This window comes from Gigantopelta aegis, chromosome 8 (genome assembly GCF_016097555.1).
Source record: "Gigantopelta aegis isolate Gae_Host chromosome 8, Gae_host_genome, whole genome shotgun sequence".
NCBI lineage: Eukaryota > Metazoa > Mollusca > Gastropoda > Neomphalida > Peltospiridae > Gigantopelta > Gigantopelta aegis.
In genome coordinates this window covers 79,042,391-79,068,053 of record NC_054706.1, presented here as the reverse complement: position 1 = coordinate 79,068,053, position 25,663 = coordinate 79,042,391, and the positions used below count along the sequence as shown (strand labels likewise).

At 34.8% G+C, this 25,663-nt stretch overlaps 1 protein-coding gene across 2 annotated transcripts; it reads left to right on the top strand.

Annotated features, from left to right (window-relative positions):
• Nucleotides 1-2,292: 2,292 nt before the first annotated feature.
• LOC121379001 (serine/arginine repetitive matrix protein 2-like) lies at nt 2,293-24,232 on the top strand. 2 transcript variants are annotated; one of them, XM_041507433.1, is made up of 4 exons: nt 2,294-2,428; nt 6,093-6,220; nt 8,454-8,970; nt 20,266-24,232. In XM_041507433.1, exons 3-4 carry the CDS (start codon nt 8,466-8,468, stop codon nt 22,662-22,664), a joined length of 2,904 nt encoding a protein of 967 aa, XP_041363367.1. In that variant the 5' UTR covers nt 2,294-2,428; nt 6,093-6,220; nt 8,454-8,465; the 3' UTR covers nt 22,665-24,232. The 2 variants fall into 2 exon arrangements, with proteins under 2 accessions (XP_041363366.1, XP_041363367.1); XM_041507432.1 differs by lacking the exon at nt 6,093-6,220 and having other exon boundaries at nt 2,293-2,428.
• Nucleotides 24,233-25,663: the final 1,431 nt, after the last annotated feature.

Here is a 25,663-nt window from a genome sequence, read left to right as displayed (position 1 = left end):
TAGATGACCTTACCTTTCCAACAAATATATGTACACCAGTAACGCTCCAGAAACAAACAATATCACATTTGCTATGGGCCGACGATCTAGTCCTTATATCTGAAACCGCCAACGGTCTACAAGAATGCCTCAACACGCTTAGTAACTTTTGCAAATCATGGCACCTTAATATTAACCCAGAAAAATCAAATTCTATGATAATACAAAAAGGAAAAAGCCCCACTAATCTGAAATTATACCTGGAACAAGATGAAATAGTTCAAACAAACAACTACACATACTTAGGATGCAACATAAACTCTGTCGGAAACTTCACACAAACAAAACTAGAACTAAGCAAGAAGGGCTCAAAGGCCCTTTTTAAATTACATATGACTTTCGGAGGGACAAACCCTCCTCCATATATTTATAATAAGCTTTTTGACTCTCTTATTAAACCGATCCTGCTATATAACTGTGAGGTATGGGGCAGCGAACTCTACGGCAGATTAAAAAAGCACAACCAACACACATTTTTGGACACATTAGAAAACGAGCCATATGAAAAAATACACACAAAATTTTGTAAGTTAAACCTCCAAGTCGGAAAGAATAGCACCAATATTGCATGCAAAAGCGAACTTGGGAGATATCCACTGATTAATAACATACACACCAATATATATATAAATACTGGGCATACCTAGAACGCATAGAAATGTCGAGAACAATTCTCTATGACGCAATACAATGCAGTAAAGAACTACAGTCACAACACAACATAGGCTGGCATGCATATTGCAAATGTATGTTTGAAATTAACAATATCGACCCACTTAAACTAAAAAATAACAAAAACTGCATGAAAAGAAATGCAAAAGCCATAACTGAAACCCTTAACAACAATTTCAAAGAATACTTTACAATAAAACTAGAAAAATCTGAAAAACTCCAAATATTCAAACATATTAAAGATGAATATAAATTAGCCGAATATCTAAACCAAATTAAAAATGTAAACTTTAGGCAGGCACTTACAAAACTAAGAATATGCGCTCACCGACTTGAAATTGAAACTGGACGATATAGGAACACTGACAGAAAAGACAGACTTTGCAGACTGTGTAACCAAGAAGTAGAAGACGAAATACATTTTTTGACAACATGTCCCACAAACTCCCACATACGAAATATCCTATACAATAAAATACAACAACTCTGCCCAGACTTTCAACATCTAACCAACAAAGAGAAATCGTTTTTTCTCTTAGACTGCCCAGGGAATATATCCGTAATAATAGGTCAGACGTGCTATGAAATGTTAAATCACAGAAGGACAGAACTCTCTAGACCCCCTACCACAGTCTAGAACAAATTAAAAACAAAACCACATAACTATACTTTTATTCTCTTTCATGTATGCATTTATATCTGTATGTTATTTTATATTCATGCATAAAGGCAATTCATTTTAGAGTTTTATGTAACATTATAACATGTTCATGATGGTAGTATCATTATTAGCACTACTAGTTTATGTTTATGTACATTTCTGTATGATGCATATATGGAAATAAATGATTTGATTGATTATTAGCACTACTAGTTTATGTTTATGTACATTTCTGTATGATGCATATATGGAAATAAATTATTTGATTGATTGGATTCCTTTGTTTTGGTTGTTTTTATACATATTTTTGAACTGCCTGTGATATAGGCTATATTGATTACTAATTATTCTGACCATTTCTTTTGGCCGTTTTGACTTTTTTGTTTGGCCGTTTTGACTTTTTTCTTTGGCCGTTCTGACTTACATGTTCAGGGCCGTTTCATCATGGGGCCGTTTTGACCGCATACCCATTGTCCGATATAATACATTTTTGATAGAAGAATACAACTTTTTGTTTTAATTTATCCATTTGCTTTAGCACATATTTAGTATCTGTCGCAACACGTCCAATCTGCTTTTTGCTTAGTCCCAAAGGACGTAGAAAGTAATCATAATGTGTTTGAAATATATCAACAAATAAGCTGACTTCGCTTGACATGATTCTTCGTGACAATTTCTAATCGCTAATTATTAAAATGCAGTTGGCTTGGATTTTGTTTGTTTTGTTTTTCATTAAATAACATGTACAAATGTGGGTACGAACTGGTATGCCGATGTTCCTCTGGTTACGAAATGGTACGCCTTTGGGTACGAACTGGTATGTTTTTGGGTACGAACCGGTATGGTACGAACCGGTATGGTTACGAAACGACCTGATACCCTAGGCAAGGGCAAGTCACTCTATTTCTATTCTGAATGGATGCAAATTCCGATTGGCATTCGGGAAGCTCTATTAATCTCATTTCACATAGAGATTAGAAAAAGATGACCGCGTGTATGCAAACTATTCATATCGGTATTCGTTGTATGGATCTAAGGTCAAATACGTGTATACAGGTAAAAACTAAATGTAACAGATTGCTTGTAAAAGTTGAAACAGGAAAGGGCAGATAACTTTATTAGTATATACAGGTAATTTCGTATATCCTGGACCTATCGAATTCCGTCCGACGGCGATACATAACCACTATTAAAACTTTACACGAGCAGACGACATGAAAAAAAGAAGACGTTTAAAAAGAGATGAAGTTTTTGATGTTTTTCTTTTTATATCCTTTGAAATTTTATAGTACGAGTAGGGGATAGTTCATCAAGATTAACTTTGGCTACAAGTGCAAGCACTACCAAAGGTTAATCCTGGGGACGAACAACGCCATTAGCGCCCTTCCGAGCAATTTTGCTCGGAACGGAATTCAATCCGAATTGCGGTCAAACTAAAAGAAAAACGACTGTCATCACGTTTCTCCACCCAAATCGTGTACTGTGATCTATTTGGAGCATATGGACACTAAGAAATACTTACTTTGAAACGATCTTCACTTTGAATTAAAGGAAAAACAACCGACTGTATGACTTGTTTTTAAAACGCGCGGTACATTATGGGAGGAAAATGAAACTCGGAACAATCGTGTATGTGGGAAAGGATCGGTGAAGTCATTTCTCGTTTCATAATGAATAAAACAAAAACCATAAAACTAAAAATTAATTAAAGTTAATAAAATAACTTAAAAGTAAAAATAAATTAAAATAAAATAAATGAAATTAAAGTTAATAAAAAAACCCCATTAATTAATAGAAATGAAATAAAAATTATGATTTACACACACACACACACACACATATTATATATATATATATATATATATATATTTAAAGAAAAAAACTTCATTAATGTCTCTAAAAATAACTAAAACATAAGTACTAAGTTTTAAACTTACTTACCTGTCTTTTTTCTGAGTTTTCTAAAATCGTCCGGGTGTGTCTGTGTGTGTCTGTGTGTGTGGGGGGGGGGGGGGGGGGGGGGGGGGGGGGGGGTTGCCAATGAAACATATTTCTCTCTCCTTTTAATGAGGAATCATTTCTGTTTAACTTATGTAAAATCCTGAACAGGGCACACATCAAATTTGGTATATCTTGTTCAACTCTCTGGCCTCCTCGTGGCGAGCAAGGGGCAACAGTAACGTTTTTACGTACTGGCAAACAAGAGAGAAATATGTTTCATTGCCCCCCCCCCCCCCCCACCCCACACACACACACACCCGGACGATTTTAGAAGAAAACTCAGAAAAAAGACAGGTTAGTAAGTTTAAAACTTAGTACTTATGTTTTAGTTATTTTTAGAGACATCAATGAACTGTTTTTTTCTTTAAAAAAAGAAAAAATATATATATATATAATATATGTGCGTGTGTGTGTAAAACATAATTTTTATTTAATTTCTATTAATTAATTAATGTTTTTTTTTTTATTAACTTTAATTTCATTTATTTTATTTTAATTGATTAACATTAATTTATTTTTACTTTTAAGTTATTTTATTAACTTTAATTAATTTTTAGTTTTATGGTTTTTATTTTATTCATTATGAAACGAGAAATGACTTCACCTATCCTTTTCCACATACAAGATTGTTCCGAGTTTCATTTTCCTCCCATAATGCACTGCGCGTTTTAAAAACAAGTCATACAGTCGGTCGTTTTTCCTTTAATTCAAAGTGAAGATCGTTTCAAAGTAAGTATTTCTTAGTGTCCATATGCTCCAAATAGATCACAGTACACGATTTGGGTGGAGAAACGTGATGACAGTCGTTTTTCTTTTAGTTTGACCGCAATTCGGATTGAATTCCGTTCCGAGCAAAATTGCTCGGAATGGCGTTGTTCGTCCCCAGGATTAACCTTTGGTAGTGCTTGCACTTGTAGCCAAAGTTAATCTTGATGAACTAGAGTAGGGGAAACATATATAGATTGTGCACGACTAATTTTATGAAAAGTGATGCTGTAAACGACTTACTGTAACTCCTCAAAGGGGACACACTTGATACGCCAGTTGCGGATATCTCGCAAAACGGAGGTATTTACGTTGTAATTGCCGCTAGATGGGGCGATGAACACAGGGTTTATCTCAAGACTCAAAAACGTTGAACACGGTGGAATTTTTTTCTCAATAATAATAATAATAATAATAATAATAATAATAATAATATAATAATAATTATTATTATTATTTTCTTCTTAAACCTCTCTTGATTCGTCATTTTAACCACTAGTTCATAATAATTCGACTCTGTATGTCTCGGGGCCCATGTCATAGTAGCCCTAGACAAGTTTGACATGAGGACCTTTATAAAACCATGCCACCGCCAGTGGTCTGTTTCGCATGTGCCATTGCACGTGCTTTTCGCATGCTCGACTTTGGGAAAGAGGGGGAAGGGGTCCTCTATTTGGTTTTGTCAACGAAGTGAAAATCTCTTATTCGGCTTAATTATAATTCGCATTTAAACAGCCTGTACCACAATAGGGTGGATTATTTTTTTCAGTGGAATTTTTGTTTTACACAATCGCATTCTGATGCAGGAGTCAGTCGGCCACTGATCTGTGTATTCACACGGTCAATCTGAGCTAGCCCTAGCCTTTACACCGTCGTTGAAAATAATTCTGTTTTCAGGAGCAGATCCAGGAATTATTTTGCGGGGGGTGGGAGACTAACCAGAAAAGGGCAAATGGAACAACACGTCAAAAATAATAATTAATGATCCATTTTTGTGACTGTTTAGTGTGTGTCACTATATTAAAATGTATCATTATTAACAAGGGGTCTAACCGTTCTGCTTCAAAATTATTTGTTTGATTTTAATATTTAAACAGGGGCAGATTAGCCTATATCCGGCTAAAAAAAAAAAACCCACCCCCACCACGTAGATAACCTGTAAAAATTATAATTTCAAATTATAAACATTTACATATTGTTTCGGACCCCAACCTAAAGCATAATTCGCCCCTGTATTATGTTAAATACTAAACAGTCCCAAAGTTTATATTTTGCTGATATGTCATTTCTTTCTATTTTCAAGCCTTTGTTCCTTTCAGTTTTAAAAGTCATCAATATAATAATAATAATTATAATAATAATAATTATTATTATTATTATTGATATATACGATAATAAATGAAAACAATTATTTATTATTAGTAATAATAATATTAATTATTATTATTATATACTAGAATGCCAGAAATCAAATATAATTCAACTTGTTGAAACAATGAAAGTACACAACGAAAATAATAAGGATCGCACACCTTTACTTTTGACACACGCCCCGTATATCTGACGTCATGGGGCGCCATCGTTGATTTTCAATCGATTTTAGAAATTGCTAATTAGGGGCGTAATCAGGGGGGTGGGAACCCCATGGAGTTGCAAATGATCATAAAATATGTCCGGCAGGATCCACGAACGTGCTGAAAGTGCTAACATGTTGGAAATAGTGTTTTTGAAGGCGTAAGCCTCTATTTTTCGAAAGTGATCCGGAACTGGACAAAGTGATCCGCAACTGGTGTAAGTACGCCAGCTCGAACAACACTATTTTTGGTGCCAAATGTTTACCTAAATTTACATTTTATATCACTGTTTATTTATATGGTTTGTTATCTTTATTACCAAGAATTTCTTTTAAAGTCATACGCACGCATGTTGACAGAATTCACAATTTTGTTTGAAGTGATCCGGAACTGGCGCATCACCTGTAATCCGTCCCATGTGAACTTCACAAACGTGGAATGTATGAAAGGCCACACCCATCATAAAATTGAGGGAACAACAACACAACAGATTGTCAACGAAGTAAATGTAAATGAATTATGAAAATATCTACATGTATTTGGTGAACATTGGTTGTCGACCAACACCACTGTATTCGAGATTCGAAAGTTCCCCTTGCTTTTTTGTTCTTTAGAGTTTGTTTTAGAATTTGAATTTTTTTAGATGTTTTGTAAAAGATCATGCCTCTTAAAGGCTTTTCAAGTAGTCAATAAATTTTCATGAATATAGGAAAATAGGTTTCTTGTGGTAACAACGTTTATAGGTGGCTGAAAAAAGAAGTAAAAGCTTCCTTCTACAAACAGTAAAAAATCTACTAATGTTGTCTCTCAGTAACAATTGTGGATCAGACACAAACTATCTTCCATACACCCCACCCACACACACACACACTAAGAATTTAGAGTGTCAGTCATGTGACTTGTTAATAAATATAGACAAAACTCATGCAGACGACAGTCATTACCGATCTGTCAAATCTAGTCTCTTCATTTATAAATGTTTTAATATATTATAACCTTTGGATATGGTTCGTGCATGCAATAATAGAATCACCGGTACTGTACAAGGGAGAGAATAAAAATCTTACCATTTTCCATCCTCATTTTCAATGTTGATTGATCGAGGCTTGGTTAGTTGATACATATGCAGTGGTATTAAAGTTCGTGCTTGCGCAGTGTGATTAGAAAGAGTGCGGAAGTGATATGGGACGGAATTCGATTGTTTAGGATACAGACCATCTGGTCTGTTGGTACACAAATGACCGAGTCGTTACCTCCACCCATCTCCTAATCCCAAAATAATTTGTTTAATGTTGTTGGTTTTTTTGGTAGTACTTTCCTTTGGCACTGTCATGTATAAAGAACATTTCACTTTTCTCATCTGTTTCTTTAGAAAGCATGAATTAATGATTTACTCATTTTGTCATTGGTGTTGCCAGATACTGAGTAACACCAATGGCCATTAGTAACACCAGCACTCAATTTTTACGGTCATCCGGTCGTCCATGACGACCTAATATTTAGTCGGACAACTTAATTCTATGATACTAGTTGCCCATCAGACGACTAACGTTTTTTTTTACGCCAAACAGCGAGTTGTGTCCCATAATAATGTGCAGTTTCCTTGCCCACAATCGCTTTTAAACTGTCGATATCTAAAGTGTCCATCAGTCAAAATCACATGGGTTTGTTTGCCACTTGGAACTCCTCGGCTGATTCTCTGAGACAATGGAAAAAATCGTAATCGGTTGAAGTATTCTGAATAGGAAACATTCTAGTGCATTCAATTGGAAAATAGCTGACTTGCCACCAAATCACAAAAATCTTAAGCAATTAGGGCCTATGTGTACATGTGTATAACTACAATTTTTTTTATGTGGAATCAGACAAAACTGATAATATATAAGTATAACTATAAATGTTGACAGTTTCTAATGTTGATGACATTGCTTTTGATGTTTCAGTACCCAGTGCTTTCTTTTATCAGACTCCATTTTGGATTCATCCACCTTATCTCTTCTGTTTTTTAATTCGCATTTGGACTTACAAAACAAAAAAAGAACTGATGTGTGGATCAATTGTGTGTTTTGAATTTTATTCTGGTCATTATCATTCCCAAAAATTTGGCGTTTCCAAATTTTAAATTTCTAATATAAAACCTTTTACAATATTAAAAAGTGATGTATTTATTTCAGACAGTACATATTACATTTTACAGTGACAACATATTAATTCCAAACCTGTTGGTTGCTGTTATATTGGAATATAAATTTTATATAACTATTTTCAAAACAGGGATGAAATCAGGGCAACCAAATTCTAAGTAAGTTGTTTTATACATGAAAAGTATTTTGGAATTTTCACACACTATAATTATTAAAAAGGTGACCAGGATTTTGTTAACACTGCTCTGTTTCAGAAAATTATTATTTAAAAAGAAGTTGGTTATGTTCTATATTACAATTTGTGTATTTTAATGCTGGTATGACTATACATTTCATGTCACTGGTACACTTTAAGTCTACACTAACAAAATACAAAATAATTATTCCCCAAAAATGAACAGTTGTGTATATTGCAGGTCAGGAATTTGTGCTTTCGCAAATCCTAGATTTTGGGTCGGAAGCGAAAGATAATAAGAGGGAATCCCAAAAATATCTATACTAAATCATGTTTACGATTCTGGCAGAATCCTAAAACAAAATCCCCAAATTTAATGCCTGTAATGTATATATGTAATTTCTTTTTGTCTTGTTTTTCAGTGACTGTCAACCATGTCGCGTTATGATGTTGACAAGTTTAATCCGACCCCTGACCCCGATCTTGTGTGCTGCATCTGTACGTGTATCCTCGACAAGCCCCTGGTGAGTCCATGTCAGCACGTGTTCTGTAAGGTGTGCATCCAGACCTGGCTCGACCGCAAGAAGACGTGTCCCACCTGCCGGACCCGCCTCACCAAGGACGAGCTGCGCCCAGTGCTGCCCCTGGTGAGGAACATGCTCAACAGACTCACCATGGTGTGCGACTTCAAAGAGAATGGCTGTGACCATGTGCTCAACATGGAGCAGTTTGACGGACACATCAGGGAGTGCGAGTTCGAGATGGTCACGTGCCGGTACGACCGCTGTCTGAAGCGACTCCTCAAGCGAGACATCCGCAGTCACGAGGACGAAGACTGTGACTTCAAGGAGATCACCTGCTCCTCGTGTCAACTCGACGTCCCCGTCAAGGAGATGCACGTACATGACTGTGTTGTGGCACTGAAGACCTGTTTGAAAGGTATGCTCCTAGCAAAAATAGAAATCTGTGAAATTAATTTTAATTTACTGTGAAATCCTTAATTTCAGTGGACTTAAATTTTCATGGTTTTGTTAAAATACTCATTCAGGGAACATTTTGTTTTAAAAATTTTGATTAGCAATATTTCTAGTCAACTGAAAATGTATAAGATAGCAACTACTGTTTAATGTTTAAAATTGTGTGGTGATCTGTCAAACTTGCATAGCAAATCATGACACGATACTGAACAAAATATTCCCTGTCATTTCATTGGCTACTTAAATTTGTGGATTGAAAAGGTCGTGTGAAAAATTTGTATTATGTGTATACATGTGTTATTAGTAACGTACCGGGCCAACCAGAGAGGGCTATAGGTTTCTGTCCTAGTTTTTCAGAGGTTTTTTTGGCATTGGCATTGCTTCAAGATATTGAGCTGACATTTTGTACTTATTGTGTTCTGTTACAGATCAAGTTTGACTTTCATGGCAATTGACACATTTGTTTTCCACTGAGTTATGGCCCTTGATCTTAGGATATAAGAAAATGTGTTTTTCAGACTTTTTTTTAGCAATGCTTAAAGATATTGATATGAAATTTTGTATATATAAATTTTTTATCGTGTACTGTTACAGACCAAGTATAATTTTTATTGCGATTACCAATTTTTCAGGGTTATAGCCCTTGAACGTAAGTAGGGGACATGTATTGCTTTAGCAGGTATGACTATACCAAATAAAATCCCATAGGTGACCATGTTAACATTTGTGTTTAAAAACACTATATGCAATATATCAACAAACTATGGCCCATAAATATCAGTACTACAACCCCTACCTCATAGTATTAACTGAAGAAAATGTCCGCGCACCCGAGACAACTAAAATATGTTGCGGGCAACCATTTTTTGTCAAACAGTTGCCCAACGGGCAACCAAGAAAATCATAAAACAAGTAAAATGAAAAACAAAACTGATAACTGACAGGCGATATAAATATCCATCCTAACGCTGCCATTCTCTCAGCGTCCACCGTGCATGATTTTGACGAGTTCAATGCAGACAAATACGTTTCAGAATGGTGGCTATTAGCAAAGGGCACAAGACATGTGAAAGGCCACAAACTACACCAACAAGCATCCAGTCTGAGCGAAAAATTTGGCTGTGACATTTTCTATCTTCCGATGTGAACAATCGGTTACATAATCTATCCGATACCTAACATATAATAATAATACCAAATATTAACAGGGATCTCGCGACAGTAACGAGAAGCGGTGTCATCAAGAATTCAGCATTCTGAGTGAGAATTAGCTTGATTTATGCATTTATGCTGGGGGTTTCCCCATTTTCACATAAACGAATATTTTATTTATGTACAAATAGTAGTATTTCATGCCAACACGTCTGAGATCTCATGTGACTTCAAAATCAAAATTGTCATACACACACTGTTCACTGGAACACTACCTCACTTTTACAAGTATAGCCTATCTTCAGGTAAAGACTCTGTATCCATGTCTCTAGATAAAGTTAGCCATGGCTCTTAAAATTCTTTCAATCAATTGTCAGGGACTTTGTGACCTGGATACACGTAGAGATGTTTTTAATTATCTTAGAAAACTAGACTCTTCCATTTTTTGTTTACAAGATACACATTTCGAAAACAGTCAAAAAGCATATATCAGAGCACAATGGGGTTATGAATGCCTTACTAATTCGTTTAATAGCAGCTCCAGGGGAGTAGCAATTCTTTTAAAGCCTAACTTTGAATATAAATTGGTAGAACAAAATGTGACGATAAGGGCAATTTACTAGTTATTGAAATAGAAATGAGCTTCTACAGAATAACTATTGTAAATATATATGGCCCAAACAAAGACACTCCTGATTTCTATAAAACTGTTTCTGAATCTGTTGAAGAATTTGATAATGAATTTAATATTGTCTGTGGGGATTTCAATCTTGTACTTGACCAAGAGTTGGATACTTATAATTATAAACACAGAAATAACCCTCAGGCCCGTAATGAGATACTAAAAATTATGAATACATTTAATTTATGTGATCCATGGAGAATAAATAACCCAGAAAGTAGACGATATACATGGTCAAGGAAATCACCATTAAAAAAAGCAAGGCTGGATTTTTTCCTGATAACGGAAGAATTATTATCTTGTATCTTAAAAACTAGTATTGTTCCAGGGTATAAAACAGACCATAATGCCATAGAGATCTTTATAAATCTTTCTGAATTTACTAAAGGCAAAGGTTTTTGGAAATTTAACAACTCCCTATTAAATAATACTCAGTATGTCGAACGCTTGAAATCGGTTATTTATACAGTAATAGAGGAGTATGCTTTACTTCCCTATGATAGAAATTACCTGTTGTCTGCAGACCCATATCTTATATCCTTTATGATAAGTGACCATCTATTTTTGGAAATCCTCCTTACAAAAATAAGGGGCATATCAATAAGTTTTAGTGCAGCTCTTAAAAAAGAAAAGGAATTAAAAAGAAAACAACTGGAAAATTGAATTAATTTTTTAACTAAGTTAGTGGGTTAAAAATCCTGAATCAAAGATATTTGTTGAATGGTTGGAAGAAAAGAAAAAACAGGAGGAATTAGATAGAAAAGAATATATGAAGGGTTTAATTTTGAGAAGCTGAGCTAGGTGGATAGAAGACGGAGAAAAGCCATCAAAATATTTCTTAAATCTAGAAAAAAGAAACTATGTAAATAAAACAATAACCCAACTTGTTTGTGAGGATAGTGACATTATTATTGAACAAAATCAAATATTGGAAGAAGCCGGATCGTACTACTCGAAACTATATATGTCACAGGAAGAATATCTAATAGATATTGATTTAGATGAGGTTTTTAGAAATACAAATATTCCCAAAGTTGAAAATGTTAGCGAATATGTAGGTCAAATAATAGCAAGTGAGGCATTGTATGTATTAAAAAATATGAAAAATAATAAAACGCCGGGGCCAGATGGGTTCTCAGTCGAATTTTTAAAATTCTTTTGGCAGGACGTTGGAAAATATTTACTTCGAAGCATTAACTATTCGTTTCAAATTGGCGAGCTGTCAATAACAAAAAAAAAAGGCATTATTACTCTGTTGCCAAAAGGAAATAAACCCCGTGATGTTCTAAAAAACTGGAGACCAATATCTTTACTAAATACCACTTATAAAATCATTTTTGGCTGTATAGCCAATAGAATAAAGCAATCTATAGATAAATTAATTCATGAAAATCAAAAGGGTTTCCTAGCAGGCAGGTGTGTAGCCGAAAATACCGGATTATTATATGACCTGATGCATTACACTAGTGAAAATAATATTCCGGCACTCCTTTTGTTAGTAGATTTTGAGAAAGCTTTTGATTCAGTATCTTAGGGATTTATTAACAAAACCTTAATTTTTTTTAACTATGGCGAGGACATTATAAAATGGGTCAATATATTAAATAAGGACTGTATGTTAACTGTAATTCAAAATGGTGTTTTCACAAAAAAATTTCCAGTAGGGAGGGGATGTAGACAGGGTGATTCAATAGCACCGTATCTTTTTATATTGTGTGCTGAGATCATGGGAAATTTGTTTAGAAAGGAGGAGTCAATTAAAGGAATAGTAATAGAAAAAAGAGAATATAAAATAATGCAGTATGCAGACGATACAGCTATAACACTCGATGGGACAGAAGCTTCACTAAGGAACACATTAAATTTAATAGATCAATTTTCTAAATTCTCAGGATTGAAACCAAATATTGAAAAAACTATTGCTATTTGGATCGGATCAAATTCAAATAATACTCATAATCTATGTAAAGATAAAATCTTAAAATGGTCACAAAAGAATTTTACCTTCTTGGGAATTAAATTTAGTGTCCAGTTAAATCAAATTGTACAATTAAACTATACTGACAAAATTGAAGAGATTTCAAAGTTACTGAATACCTGGTCTAAACGTCATCTTACTATGCTGGGTAGAATTACCGTTGTCAAATCCTTGGCTCTATCTAAACTTGTTCACCTTATTCTCAGTATTCCCAATCCAGACAAGGGCATAATAAAAACAATCAACAAGATCTTTTATTCATATATTTGGAAGAGTTCCATAGATAGAATTTCTCGGAATTCGCTAATGCAGGATATAGAAAATGGTGGTTTAAAAATGGTAAACTTAGAATATTTTATGAATTCCTTAAAATTAACATGGATTAGAAGAGCGATAAATGGACATAATTCATTATGGTATCATATCCTTAGATGTTACCTCCCAAACAAAAATATTTTATTTACTAATATAGGAGATGATTACCATAAACTGTGTGGGAAAAAAATTACAAATATGTTCTGGAAACAGGTATTCAATATACTAGCATTATTCAAAAAGAAAGTGGAACTTAACGAAAATGATGTAAGTTCTGAACCACTGTGGTTCAACTCCCTAATTAAAATTGGTAACAAAACTGTTCATTACCAAAATTGGAATATAATAGGTATAACAAACGTACATGATATGTATGACCCAGATGGCAACTTATTTAAATATGATGGATTTTGTGAATTTTATGGCTTTCATCCACCATTTACTACATTTGAAGGGCTAAAGGCTGCAATATTACATACATGGCCATTTTTATCCACCAAACCACTTTCAGCTGACTTTCTATTTTGGCCTAAGTATATATATATACCATAATACAAAACAAACAGGGGTCAAAACATATATATAACACCTATATAAAGTCGTCTTTTTTTCCACCAAAAAATATATCTAAATGGGAAGAGAATAAAATTTTAAACAAGAATACAATTGGTGGAAAAGTATCAACAGCAATGTGTTCAGTATATCTAAGAATACCAAATTAAGATGGTTCCAATATAGAATAATCCAAAGAATTCTCCCTACAAACAAGTTTCTCTATAATATTAAAATGATAAGCAGCCCAAATTGTAGCTTCTGTAATGCGTCTATTGAAACGTATACGCATTTATTTTTTGATTGTGTACACGTCCAAAATTTAATTAAACAAGTCGAGCAATGGATAAAAGAATCGGCAGACATTATAGTTAGCTTCTCTCGTACCAGTTTTCTTCTTGGCCACTCAAAGAACAATATCATAATTGACATTATTGCTCTTTTGCAAAGCAATTTATATATAGTTCAAAATTTCTGAAGAAATCACTAGATATTAAAATATTAAAAATTCATATACATTCTTATTATATATTAGAAAAAAAAATGTATTCCAATAAAATCAAATATAATGAATTTATTAAAAGATGGAGTGTATACCATAAGTTGTTTGAATAAATATCTCTAGGTCATCCATCACTGACAGTATCTTAAGTATTTATTACCATATATATACATGTACCGTATATCTTCGCCTATAAGTCGAATTTTTTTCACCCAAAAATTATTTTATAACTTGGGGGGTCGACTTATAAGAGGGTAAAAAAAATTCACCAAAAAATATTACTGTTTTGGGGATTATTTAACAAATTTTATTGTTGAAGTATGCCATGTATTTATACTCAAATATGTTAATTTGACACATTTATTTTTTTCTAACCTTTTTTTTTTGGCATTAGAACGGTTTTGGTTATGCGAAAAGGCGTACGATCTCACTCACATGCCAAGACAACAGTCCACTTAGTTAAATTAACAGTCATCACTAATAGTAAAAATGTAAACAATACTAACTACCTGTTGCCTGAGTTTATTTTGAAATCTGGTCACTGGCATTAATGGTTGTTCAAACAATGTTTTGGCGGTGATTAACTTCATGAATATTACTGAGCTTTCCCTTAAAATAGACTGATCTCTGCAGTTCACTATCTAGAGCAATAGGGACACACATCATTTGGTACAAAAACCAGTGTACTTTCCAGAGTTATCCTCCTTACATGTATTAATATGGCGGCAAAACGTGATACTTTCAGTTTTATCGTAGTGATCTGTTGGCAGTGTTTATAAATAAAGTTGTTGTCTGTGCACAAAACCATCTGTACAGTACCATACAGTAACAGTCAAACAGCTTTCACTCTCTACTAAGAGAATATTTCGTTTTGATGCTATGTAATAATGATAGTTTGATTGGAATAGTCTGATTATATTGCGATGTACAAAACGTGAAAACCGAAGTTTGTAAAATAATTTTCTTTTGTTCAAATATTGTACATTATTGTTCTCATGTGCTGAAAATAAGAAATATTTCAATATTTATAAGTTGTTTTTCATGGGTCGACTTATAAACGGGTCAATAAAAAAATACGTTTTCAGGGCTTGAAATTAGGGACTCGACTTATAGCCGAGATCGACTTACAGGCGAAGATATACGGTATACAAAAATGTTGAGTGTTTAGTACTGAGCGAGGTTCAATGACGTGTTGGCAATAGATTTGTTGTTTTATTTCATAGTATATTAATTTTGATCTGTGTATGTATGTATAAAAAAATATATATATATACTGTGAAAATGTGACAAAAAATGAAAATAAAATATTCAAATGAAAAAAAAAGAAAAGAATTCAGCATAACAATGTTTGCTTATTTTAATAATCACAGTCATTAATTTTAATGGCAACATGTATGCAAGAAAAGTCTGAAAAATCTGTAGCGTGTTATTTTAACTCTGTAAAGTCTTTGAGCCAAAGTAATAAAAACGGACCGAAATTGTGTGTCAGTTTCAATATACATGCTAGTTCAGGGCCAAAGACAAGTAGGCTAGGGCCGAGTTCAGCTAGACTGAGCCAAAAAAAAAAATGTCTGCTAAACTGGTTTATGCACTTCACATTAAACCCAATGTCCACGTCGGGAACCAATCACATAGTTCGCAAACGTTTGGAAAATGTTCGTTGGCAGTTCTCAGTGTGCATATAGGTCACGCTTGACAGTCAGCCGAGACTGTTGCACGTATCACAAGACATTGTTGCAGACATTAAATAATACGATTACACGCAAGTAAATCTTGATGTAGATTTTTGAGAAAAAAACAACAACCCCACCACAAAATAGTTGTTCACGTCAATGAATACTTAATTGCTGTTTCGTTTGTTTATTTCCGTTGTTTTTGTTAATTTCGCACTCATGCATTTCGTGATCGCGGGAAAGGAACATGCAGTATTTATACAAATTGTGGTTAAACGTACACTGAATACAATTAGTTAAAAAGAATCATGATATTTGTTAGACAAAATATTATATAAATTTGTTGACTGTGAGGTGACATCGCAAAAGTTAGCTATATTTTAAAAAGACTGTAAAATTTTAATTCATAATCTTTTTAATCAAAACCTTTTGACCTAAATGGATAGAAGTCATAACGTGAAGTCAGCATTATTAGGCTACATATTGTACAAGCTGAAATCAACAATAAGCATTGAACACAATGCGGAAATCAACAAAATGGCGCAAATTACGAAATTGTTGGGGTGTGGAATAGATGGGTTTCTTTAAAATACAATTAAAAGCAGTTCAAACCAAAATAAAGATTGCTATTTTACAGAAATAATGAGCACTGTTTAAAAAAAGAAGAGTATTGGCTCTCAGATTTTTATTGATGCCATAGGCCTTAGAATTTGTGGTGTGTTTGCAGAGGGCATTGGCTTCCAACTCTACATATCTCCTTCACCCACTGAAAAATCAAAGTAATATATTAACTGCCCCTACCCCCATTGCTGTCTTTGATTTTGATCAGGGGGTAATTTTGTTATTCAGATGTATTCCAGTTTGTACATAATTAGCTGAAAAAGATACATTTTCATATTCATATATAAATAATCTAAACAGTACTACACAAAACAATTTTGGCTAAAACATTTTCATTATGGCAAATAAAAATCCCATTTGGAAATTTTTAAGGCTACAGGTATTTTTTATCCTGGATAAGCCCTGAGTTCATTAAAGTATTATGACTGTGACGGCCCAAGCGAGATCGAACCACCTCTGTGGATCCATTCAGCTGATTAGGTTTTTTCTTGTTCCAACCAGTGCACAACAACCGGACAAAGGCTAAGGTATGTGCCTTCCTGTCTGTGGGAAAGTGCATGTAAAAGATCCCTTGCTGCATTAGGAAAAATGTAGCGGGTTTCCTCTGATGATTACGAGTCAGAATTACCAAATGTTTGACATCCAATAGCCGATGAGTAATTAATCAATGTGCTCCAGTGGTGTTGTTAAACAAAACAAACTTTTTTTCAGCCTAAGCGAAGATGAGCTGTAGATAAATAATGTTTAAAAAGAAATAAAACTAAACTGATAAGTAATGATAATAATAAAAACATTTTAGATTTCAGTTTCATTTTAAAGACCGTTTAAAATTATATTCATAAAACTTTTTATGAAATACTATGTGGGCAACCAAGAGATGATGTTGGGCAACCAAACTTCAGCTACTGGTTGCCCACTGGGCAACTATTGGAATTTCATATTTGTGCACCCCTGTACCTTTCATGGCTCATTTTCGGTATAACCAGATGTTTTTACAACACCCCTAGTTTCGCACAAAATTTGAGTACTTTTTTTTGCAGGTACCCCATACATGTTCCAAGCACAAGGCTACTTGACACAGTGGGACTAGATGAAATAAAATTGCATACATTTTCAGTCCAGATGAAACTATTTTTTTTTACAACCAACACACTCACATTTATAACCAATCACAGGACTTGTGGTGTTAATTTCTCTATCAAAAGTTCGGTGCACCTTGAACTTTGACCAGCCAGAAATTATTTGGTTTAGTGCTACCAGCAGTACTCTCAGAATGCTTGTTTTTTCATTGTTTTTTTAAAATATTTTAGTTGCACTAATCCATAAATTACACAAAAATAGACAACGATGAACCAACGTGGTTTCACCATAGTTCTCTTTACTTGAATAGTTGTGTCAGTGTACATCAGTCCTCTGTTAGTTTTCGGTCCCGGGTGATTTTAAATACCTGAATGTTCATACAAATTAAATTGGTTTAATATTTAGCATGGTGAGTGGTTACAGACCTTACATACCCATCCAACTGTTGCATATTGTGTACCCAGTTTTAAGCCTGAATACACCAGTAAGTGAAATAAAAATTCTGGTACATTAAAAACAAAAGTCAGAAGTGTACAATCCGAGTTCTGCTACAGGTTCTGGGCTTTTCATGTCCTTTTTGTTTTCCATTTCACCATTTTTGTTTCCATTTCATGATTTCTAAATGTAAAAAGGTTTATGAATTTATAAAAAATAAGTAAAGTAAAATAAAATTGAGAATGGAAACATTTCATCCAAGCATAAACAGATAATCACATGTCGCACTGCAATTTCAATTCAGTATTTTTGGTAAATGGTATACTTTTCCAATTGCAGTATTTTTTATATGTGGTGCTATGCAATTGTAATCATCAACCAACAAGTTTTTAGTAGCAATTTTACACTGAAAGTTTTCTAGCATTGTTATACAGAAAGTGTCGTAGCCAAGTTATTTATTATTGGAAGAATATGCATAGTAATGTAATTTGAAAGTGTCATAGCCAAGTTATTTATTATTGGAAGAATATGCATAGTAATGTAATTTGAAAGTGTCATAGCCAAGTTATTTATTATTTGAAGAATATGCATAGTAATGTAATTTGAAAGTGTCATAGCCAAGTTATATATGAATATGCATAGTAATGTAATTTGAAAGTGTCATAGCCAAGTTATATATGAATATGCATAGTAATGTAATTTGAAAGTGTCATAGCCAAGTTATATATGGATATGCATAGTAATGTAATTTGAATATTAACACTTCATTTTATCTGGGACGGGATGTAGCCCAGTTGGAAAGCGCTCGGTTGTTGAGCAGTTGTCTAGGATCAATCCCTGTCCCACAACTGGTATATCAAAGGCCATGGTATCCTGTATGTGGTATTGTGCATGTAAAAGATCATAAGAGGGTCTCTTAGACTATAATATGTCAAAATGACCATTTGTTTGACATCCAGTAGCCAATGAATAATAAATCAATGCTCTAGTGATATCGTTAAACAAAACAAACTTTTAGCATTTTATCTGATTGAAGGGTAGGGATGTAGCCCAGGTGTAACGTTGACGTTTCTCGGTGTCAAAGACACAAATCTACCATGCTTTCAATACACAATAGTGCATAGAATCTTACTCCAAATACACTTTTACACATGATACATTATGTACATTCTAATGCTTGTGACTTAAGCAACAATTCTTCTGGCACACTACAACATCTATTCTTTGACAATAATGAGGCAAACAACATATGGGAAGCAATACAACTTTGGATATTGACTGAAACTGGAATTGATATCCGTTTCAGCTGTGATATTGTTATGTTCGGTATGATTGATTTAATAAACATAGTAACTTTATAAATTGGTTTACTATCAATATTAAATATTATACTTATAGTATGAAAGTACAGAATTTTAAAAAAAAATATCAGTGGAGTTAAAAATATATAGCGAAACAAGTTTGGAATAGAAAGGTTTATCTTATATAAAAATTGTAATTATGAAGTTTTTAATAAAAAAATGGACACTGGCTCAATCGTTTTAATTGAAAATTATTTGCTAAATATAGCTTGTTCTGAGTGGCACATTTATTTATTTATTATTATTTTTTCTTCTTCGTAGTGTACATTTTACATTCCCCTCATTATTTATTTATTATTATCATTATTATTTATATATTCTATTTTTATTTATTATTTATGTACCGGGTATACATTTTTGATAATTCCCAAATCATACAATAACAATCTAAAGATTTTTGTATATTTACCTACGATGTATGTCTATATGTAACATAATATAACGGGTTGTCGGACACTAAAAACAGGGCTTCTAGAATTTTTACAAAATTCACTAGCCATGGGATCTGTGATTTTAAAAATTACTAGCCATGATTAAAAATTTACTAGCCCTACTTTACTTAATACAATTTTACTAATAGTAATAATCAGATATGTTACCTAAAGAGGGAGCGATTAAAAACACTAAGATGGCAGGGTTTGGGTGCAAGATATTCATATTTACAAAATAGACTTAAATGTAGCATTTGAATACCTTCTTTTCACTACCTGTCGGGCATGACAGTAGTAGTTATTTACTAGCCCAACATTGATATCTCTAACCATGGTAGTGGGACTACCATCATCTACAAGCCCTGCTAAAAAAACCTAAAAAACTTTTACTTTTCTTGGACAGTTCTGGTTTATTGTTAGACAGTTTATTTTTGTGGATGAACCTTATTTTGTTTCTCTCTCCCTCTCTCTTCAGGACTCAAGAAGACTATAGAGGAACTAAACAAAGTTTTAAAAGCCTCCAAGGAAGAGGTCAGCAACTTGACTAAGAAATTGGAGGAGCAGAGATGGCATGCTCTTGATGATTCTTGGGACAGCAGCTCGAGCTGGCAGTCGTGGGACTCTCATACAGACCTCAGTGGGAGTTACACATACAGCGACGATGACCGGTCTATTAATGCAGAGGACAACAGTCCGTTCCAACATCTTCATCTGTTACCATCCGCATCCCCATCCTTTATGTTCCATGCTTCAGATCCTCTCGGTCTCAACTCCAGCTTCACTCCGACCACTCGGAGCAACACCCTGAATAGAGATGTGTTTGATGTAGGGTTACCCAGCATTTCTGTGTCGACAAGCACCACTGTGTTACCAAGCTTTACCAATACCAGAGTGATGACCAGCCATTCTCAGGATGATACGCTTTCTGCCTCGGAGAACAGTGACAACTCGAACAGACACAGGCGGCGACAGAATCAACGACTCGTCAGTGAAAGACCACACACGGACACCAGTCAAGGCAGATCATTTCTTGACGTGTACACCAGTTTTGGGACAGCTGTGGAAGAAGCATTTCGTAATAGTGCCCAGAGTGTGCCACAGTCTCGCCATCCACAGGAATCTGTGAATGAAGCATGGAATGCACCATCCGCACCAAGAGGTACGATTCTAACCTTTGGGTCTTCTGCTGGAGTTGAACACACCATATTTAAAAGTAATCCATCGTCACCAGTTGAACACTCTGTTTATATATCACCTTTTAGGGTCCATCACTCAAGAAGTAGATCCAGGTCATCAGAAAGAAGTAGGAACTCGTTGAATCGACATTATTTTAGCAGATCATCAGACCGTACGTCAAGGAGACGATCACGGTCAGATGAACGCTCTGTTAGTAGCAGATCAGTATCATCAGAATCTGATGCCAGAAGTCGAGCAGAGTCAGATAGGTCAAGATCGTTGGAACATTCTTTTCACAGTGGTACAAAGTCGTCGGAAAATGGTGACAGAAGCAGATCTATGTCTTGTAGCACACAGTCATCAGATTATTTTTCCAGAAGCAAATCAAGGTCATATGAACGTTCCACTAGAAGTAGATCAGAATCATATGAACATTCAGCTAGAAGTAGATCAGAGTCATCTGAACGTTCAGTTAGAAGCAGATCAAAGAGGTCTGAACGTTCTACAAGAAGCAGATCTAAGTCATCTGAACATTCATGGTCAAGATCCTCTCAACATTCTGTTAGGAGTTGGTTACAATCTTTGAAGAATAGGAGCAGGTCACGGTCATCTGAATGTAGTGACAAAAGCTTATCACGGCAATCGGACACCAGGAGTGGATCGAGATTGTCAGAACATTCAGGCAGAAACATGTACAGATCGTCTCATCGTAGAAGAAGCAGATCTAGGTCGGAAGATTCTGACAGGAGAAGGTCATGGCTATCTGAAAACTCAAATCTATCAGATAATACCAGCAACAGATCACTATCATCGAGACTTTCTCATAGAAAACTGTACCGGTCACATTATTCAAGAAGCAGGTCCAGATCTCAGTATTCTGGCAGGACCAAGTCATTGTCAGAATATTCCAGTAGGAGCAGGTCTGAGTGTGACAATTCCAGCAAATTTAAGTCCAGATCCTTCCATTCTGAACATTCTGCAAAACGTAGATCTCGTTCTCCAGATAAACGTAGAAGGATTTCAAGGACAGTACTCGATTCAAGTTCATCAGAATCCAGTTCCAATGGTAGCAGACTGTCATCAAAATGCTTTAAAAAAAGGTTTAGGTCAGCACTAAGAAGAGATAGCAGAAACTGGAAATCTGCATCTGATGTTAAGTCAAATTCCAGTAACAATTCCAGGTCCGAGAAAAAACCATACAGGTCTGAGAAACGTGGTTGTAGTTCTTCCTCCTCTGACAACAGCACAGTGGTAGGATCAAGTCTGTCACCAAATGTGGGATCTGGTGGAGCCAGGCAAAATTTGGAGACTTTAAAATCTACAAAACAGCAGTCAGTCCTTCCATTCTTGAAAACTTCTCTTTCAGAATTGGCAAACTGCCTGTTGAAAAATTGTCCCAGTTCACAGAATTCTAACAAGTCTGCAAGGAAAGTTTTGCCTTCTAATTCAAAGAAAAAATCTGCTCGAAACGTCACAAATGTTATCACTGACACTAACAACATTTCTGATAATGATTCTGTGAATACAAATAGAAACTTGCCAGGAATTTCTGCTGTTTTAACTACTGCTGGTCTTATTGAAAATAGTCATCCCGCAACAGTAACTTCAACAACAGAACCGTTACACAGTAATATAAATTGTGGAAAAAAAAAATTCATTGTTTGCCAAAAATTCACTAGTTGTGCCAAAAAATATTGAACCAGCCATTAGTAATCCAAGAAAACATAAGAAAGGTATAGATCATGATTTAACTGAAGCAAAAAAAGCGAAAAGAGTGAAAGGGTTAACTATACAGAATGAATGTAACATTGGTGATACTAAAAAAGTGAATGTTGAAAAAAATCTTTCATTGTTAAATTGTTCTGGAGAATTGCACGCCAAGTCATCTGCCTCAAGTCTTGAACAATCAAGTGTTAGTACTGGAAAATCACGATCTATCACTAAGACAAATTGTCTGCCTTCATCAACAAAATGTTCCAGTGATGTTAAAGGTAAAAAGTCAAACGAATGTACCCAGAAAACAAATGAAAGTAATAATGCCTTGGACTCCCCAAGCAATGAAGACCAGACTACCATGTTAGGAAATGTGACAAAGCAGGTTTCTAGCAGTACAAATAGTCCATCAAATCTATCTCGATCTTATTCACTGAGGAGGTTTACAATAGAGAAGGTGTTAGCTCAGTGTTCAGATAGACCTCCAGAAACTAGCAGAGAAGGTACAAGGAGATCGTCCCGACGACAAGCAAAACCATGTAATTCACGCTGCAGTCCAGCCCTTCCGTCGTACTTCTTGGACGAAGACAGTGACACCTCGTGGACTCCCGATGGTCTGAACGAGGAGTCCGATGTATCTCTGTCAGATCACGACTCCAGTGGGTCGGATTCAAGTTACGAGGTTCAGGTACCAAAACCATTGATGCAGATCATTGATGAAATGGTCGACGATGGCGAGTCTGACAGAAGCTGGACAGCAGATTCGTAGTTAACAAAAAATAATAAATAAACATATAAAAATTTAAAAACCAGATACGAGACAAATTAAATACCATTTTGCTGAACATTTTAACCTAAGTATGTTCACCTTTTAAAACATTACTCGAGTCTGTTTGATAAACGTAGTCATGTGGTGTAGTCATGTCGCCCTGTATATCTGTCGCCAAAACCGATTATTACTGGAAACTATGAAGACTTGACATCCAAGAAAACATTGTACCATTATTAAACTATGAAGACTTGAAATCATAGAAAATGTTATACGATTATTAAAGGTCTCACTATCTTCAGATTTAGAAATTGTGAACTTTGAATGTGACATTTTAAGAAATTTTATTTAATGCTTTATCGTAAAATTAAAGAAAGTATTTCAATTTATCTGCAAATATATATTCATGCAGGGTGGAATTGTTGGGAGTTGTGGTCCATGTAATTTTGAAAGGTACTAGTAGACCTGTTGCAGAATTTATCACAGGTTTTTAATTGAGGAATATTTCACTGTTACAGGTTTTGACTTTAGCCCCAGCAGGGGTAGTGATTCGCAGATTTAGTTTAGTTTGTCACATTGGTGATGACTTGTCTTTAAACACCAAGGAAGTATAATAACCAAATACTCGACCTCTCACAGATTTAGTTTAGGCTGTCACATTGGTGATGGCTTGTCTTTAAACACCAAGGAAGTATAATAACCAAATACTCGACCTCACTGGTGTTCTTGTTAGTTTTGTTCAAATCTTTGTCATCTGTGTTATTTCATAAAAATAATGACCACACTGTTGTTGTTTGATTTAATTTAACAAAGTCATTTCACATCGAGTGTTCCCGATTTCTCCATTTATAGCTTGCTTGCTTCTCTAGCTTTTTAATCTACCTTGATTATCGTGAATGATAGACATGACATTTTACAGAGATTTATAATATTAGCTCAGTCGGTTGAGTGCTCGCTTGAGGTTCTTGTGTTGCAGGATCGAACCGTGTCGGTGTATCCATTCAACTGAATGAGTGTTTTCTTGTTCATAGCACCACAACTGGTCAAATGCCATGGTATATGCTTTTCTGTCTGTGGAAAAGTGCATATAAAAGATCCCTTGCTGTATTAGGAAAAATGTAGCAGGTTTCCTCTGATGACTGTGTCAGAATTACCAAATGTTTGACTTTCAATAATCGATGATTAATTAATCAGTGCTCTAGTGCTGCCGTAAAAACAAAGCAAACTTTAATTTTATTATATTTATAAAACTGATACAGTAGCATTTAAACCATGAAATATATGTTATAAAACTGATACAGTAGCATTTAAACCATGAAATATATGCCAGTCGTTAAAGTTATCTAAACAAGTGGGCACTCCAGCAATGGAACGCCATTTGTAAATTAATTTTATCTTTTCAGTCATAATTCAGTCATATCAAACTGCTGTGATAGCACATGTCAATAGAAAATTGTCCAACTTGCAGCTTTTAAAACCAGCTTCCAACAAATGTAAAAAATAAAATTATAATCCGGTCTATATTGTCAAATTGTGTCATGGAACTCAGTGGTAGTAATATCCTGAAGTTTAGTGTTTGTTTTGTTTAACGATACTACTAGAGCACATTGATTTATTAATCGTCGACTATTGGATGTCAAACAGTCTTAGAGAGGAAACCCGCTAGGTATCTTTTATATGCACTATCCCATAGACAGGATAGCACATACCACGGCCTTTGATGTACCAGTCGTGGTGCACTGGCTGGATCGAGAAACAGCGCAATGGGCCCACTGACGGAGATCGATCCCAAATCGACCGCGCATCAAGCGAGCGCTTTACCACTGGACTACCTGCGTTAACGAAATAATGTTCCCACTCACCTTGTTCAGTTATTGTACCTGGGATTGCAGCGTCAACATGTTTAGATATATACATATACTGGAACTTCCGCTCGGTGTTTTCAAACTGGCTCTAACAGTGATATTACCCATAGGACAAGCTATGTTCTTGTCTCGCCATTTGCCTTCTTGTCCAACGAGAACAGTGCATCCACAATAATCAGAATTAGCGTTCAAAGAAGTGCTGTTCACTTCACTTGTGGTATTCGCTTGTTGTTGCTTATCAGAATGATGTTAGCTGCTAGTGTATCGTCGGGATTGTTCATGTACCAGCTGATTACAGGGCCGTAGCTAGGATTGTTTTTGGGGGGGGGGGGGGGGGAATCAACTGAGTA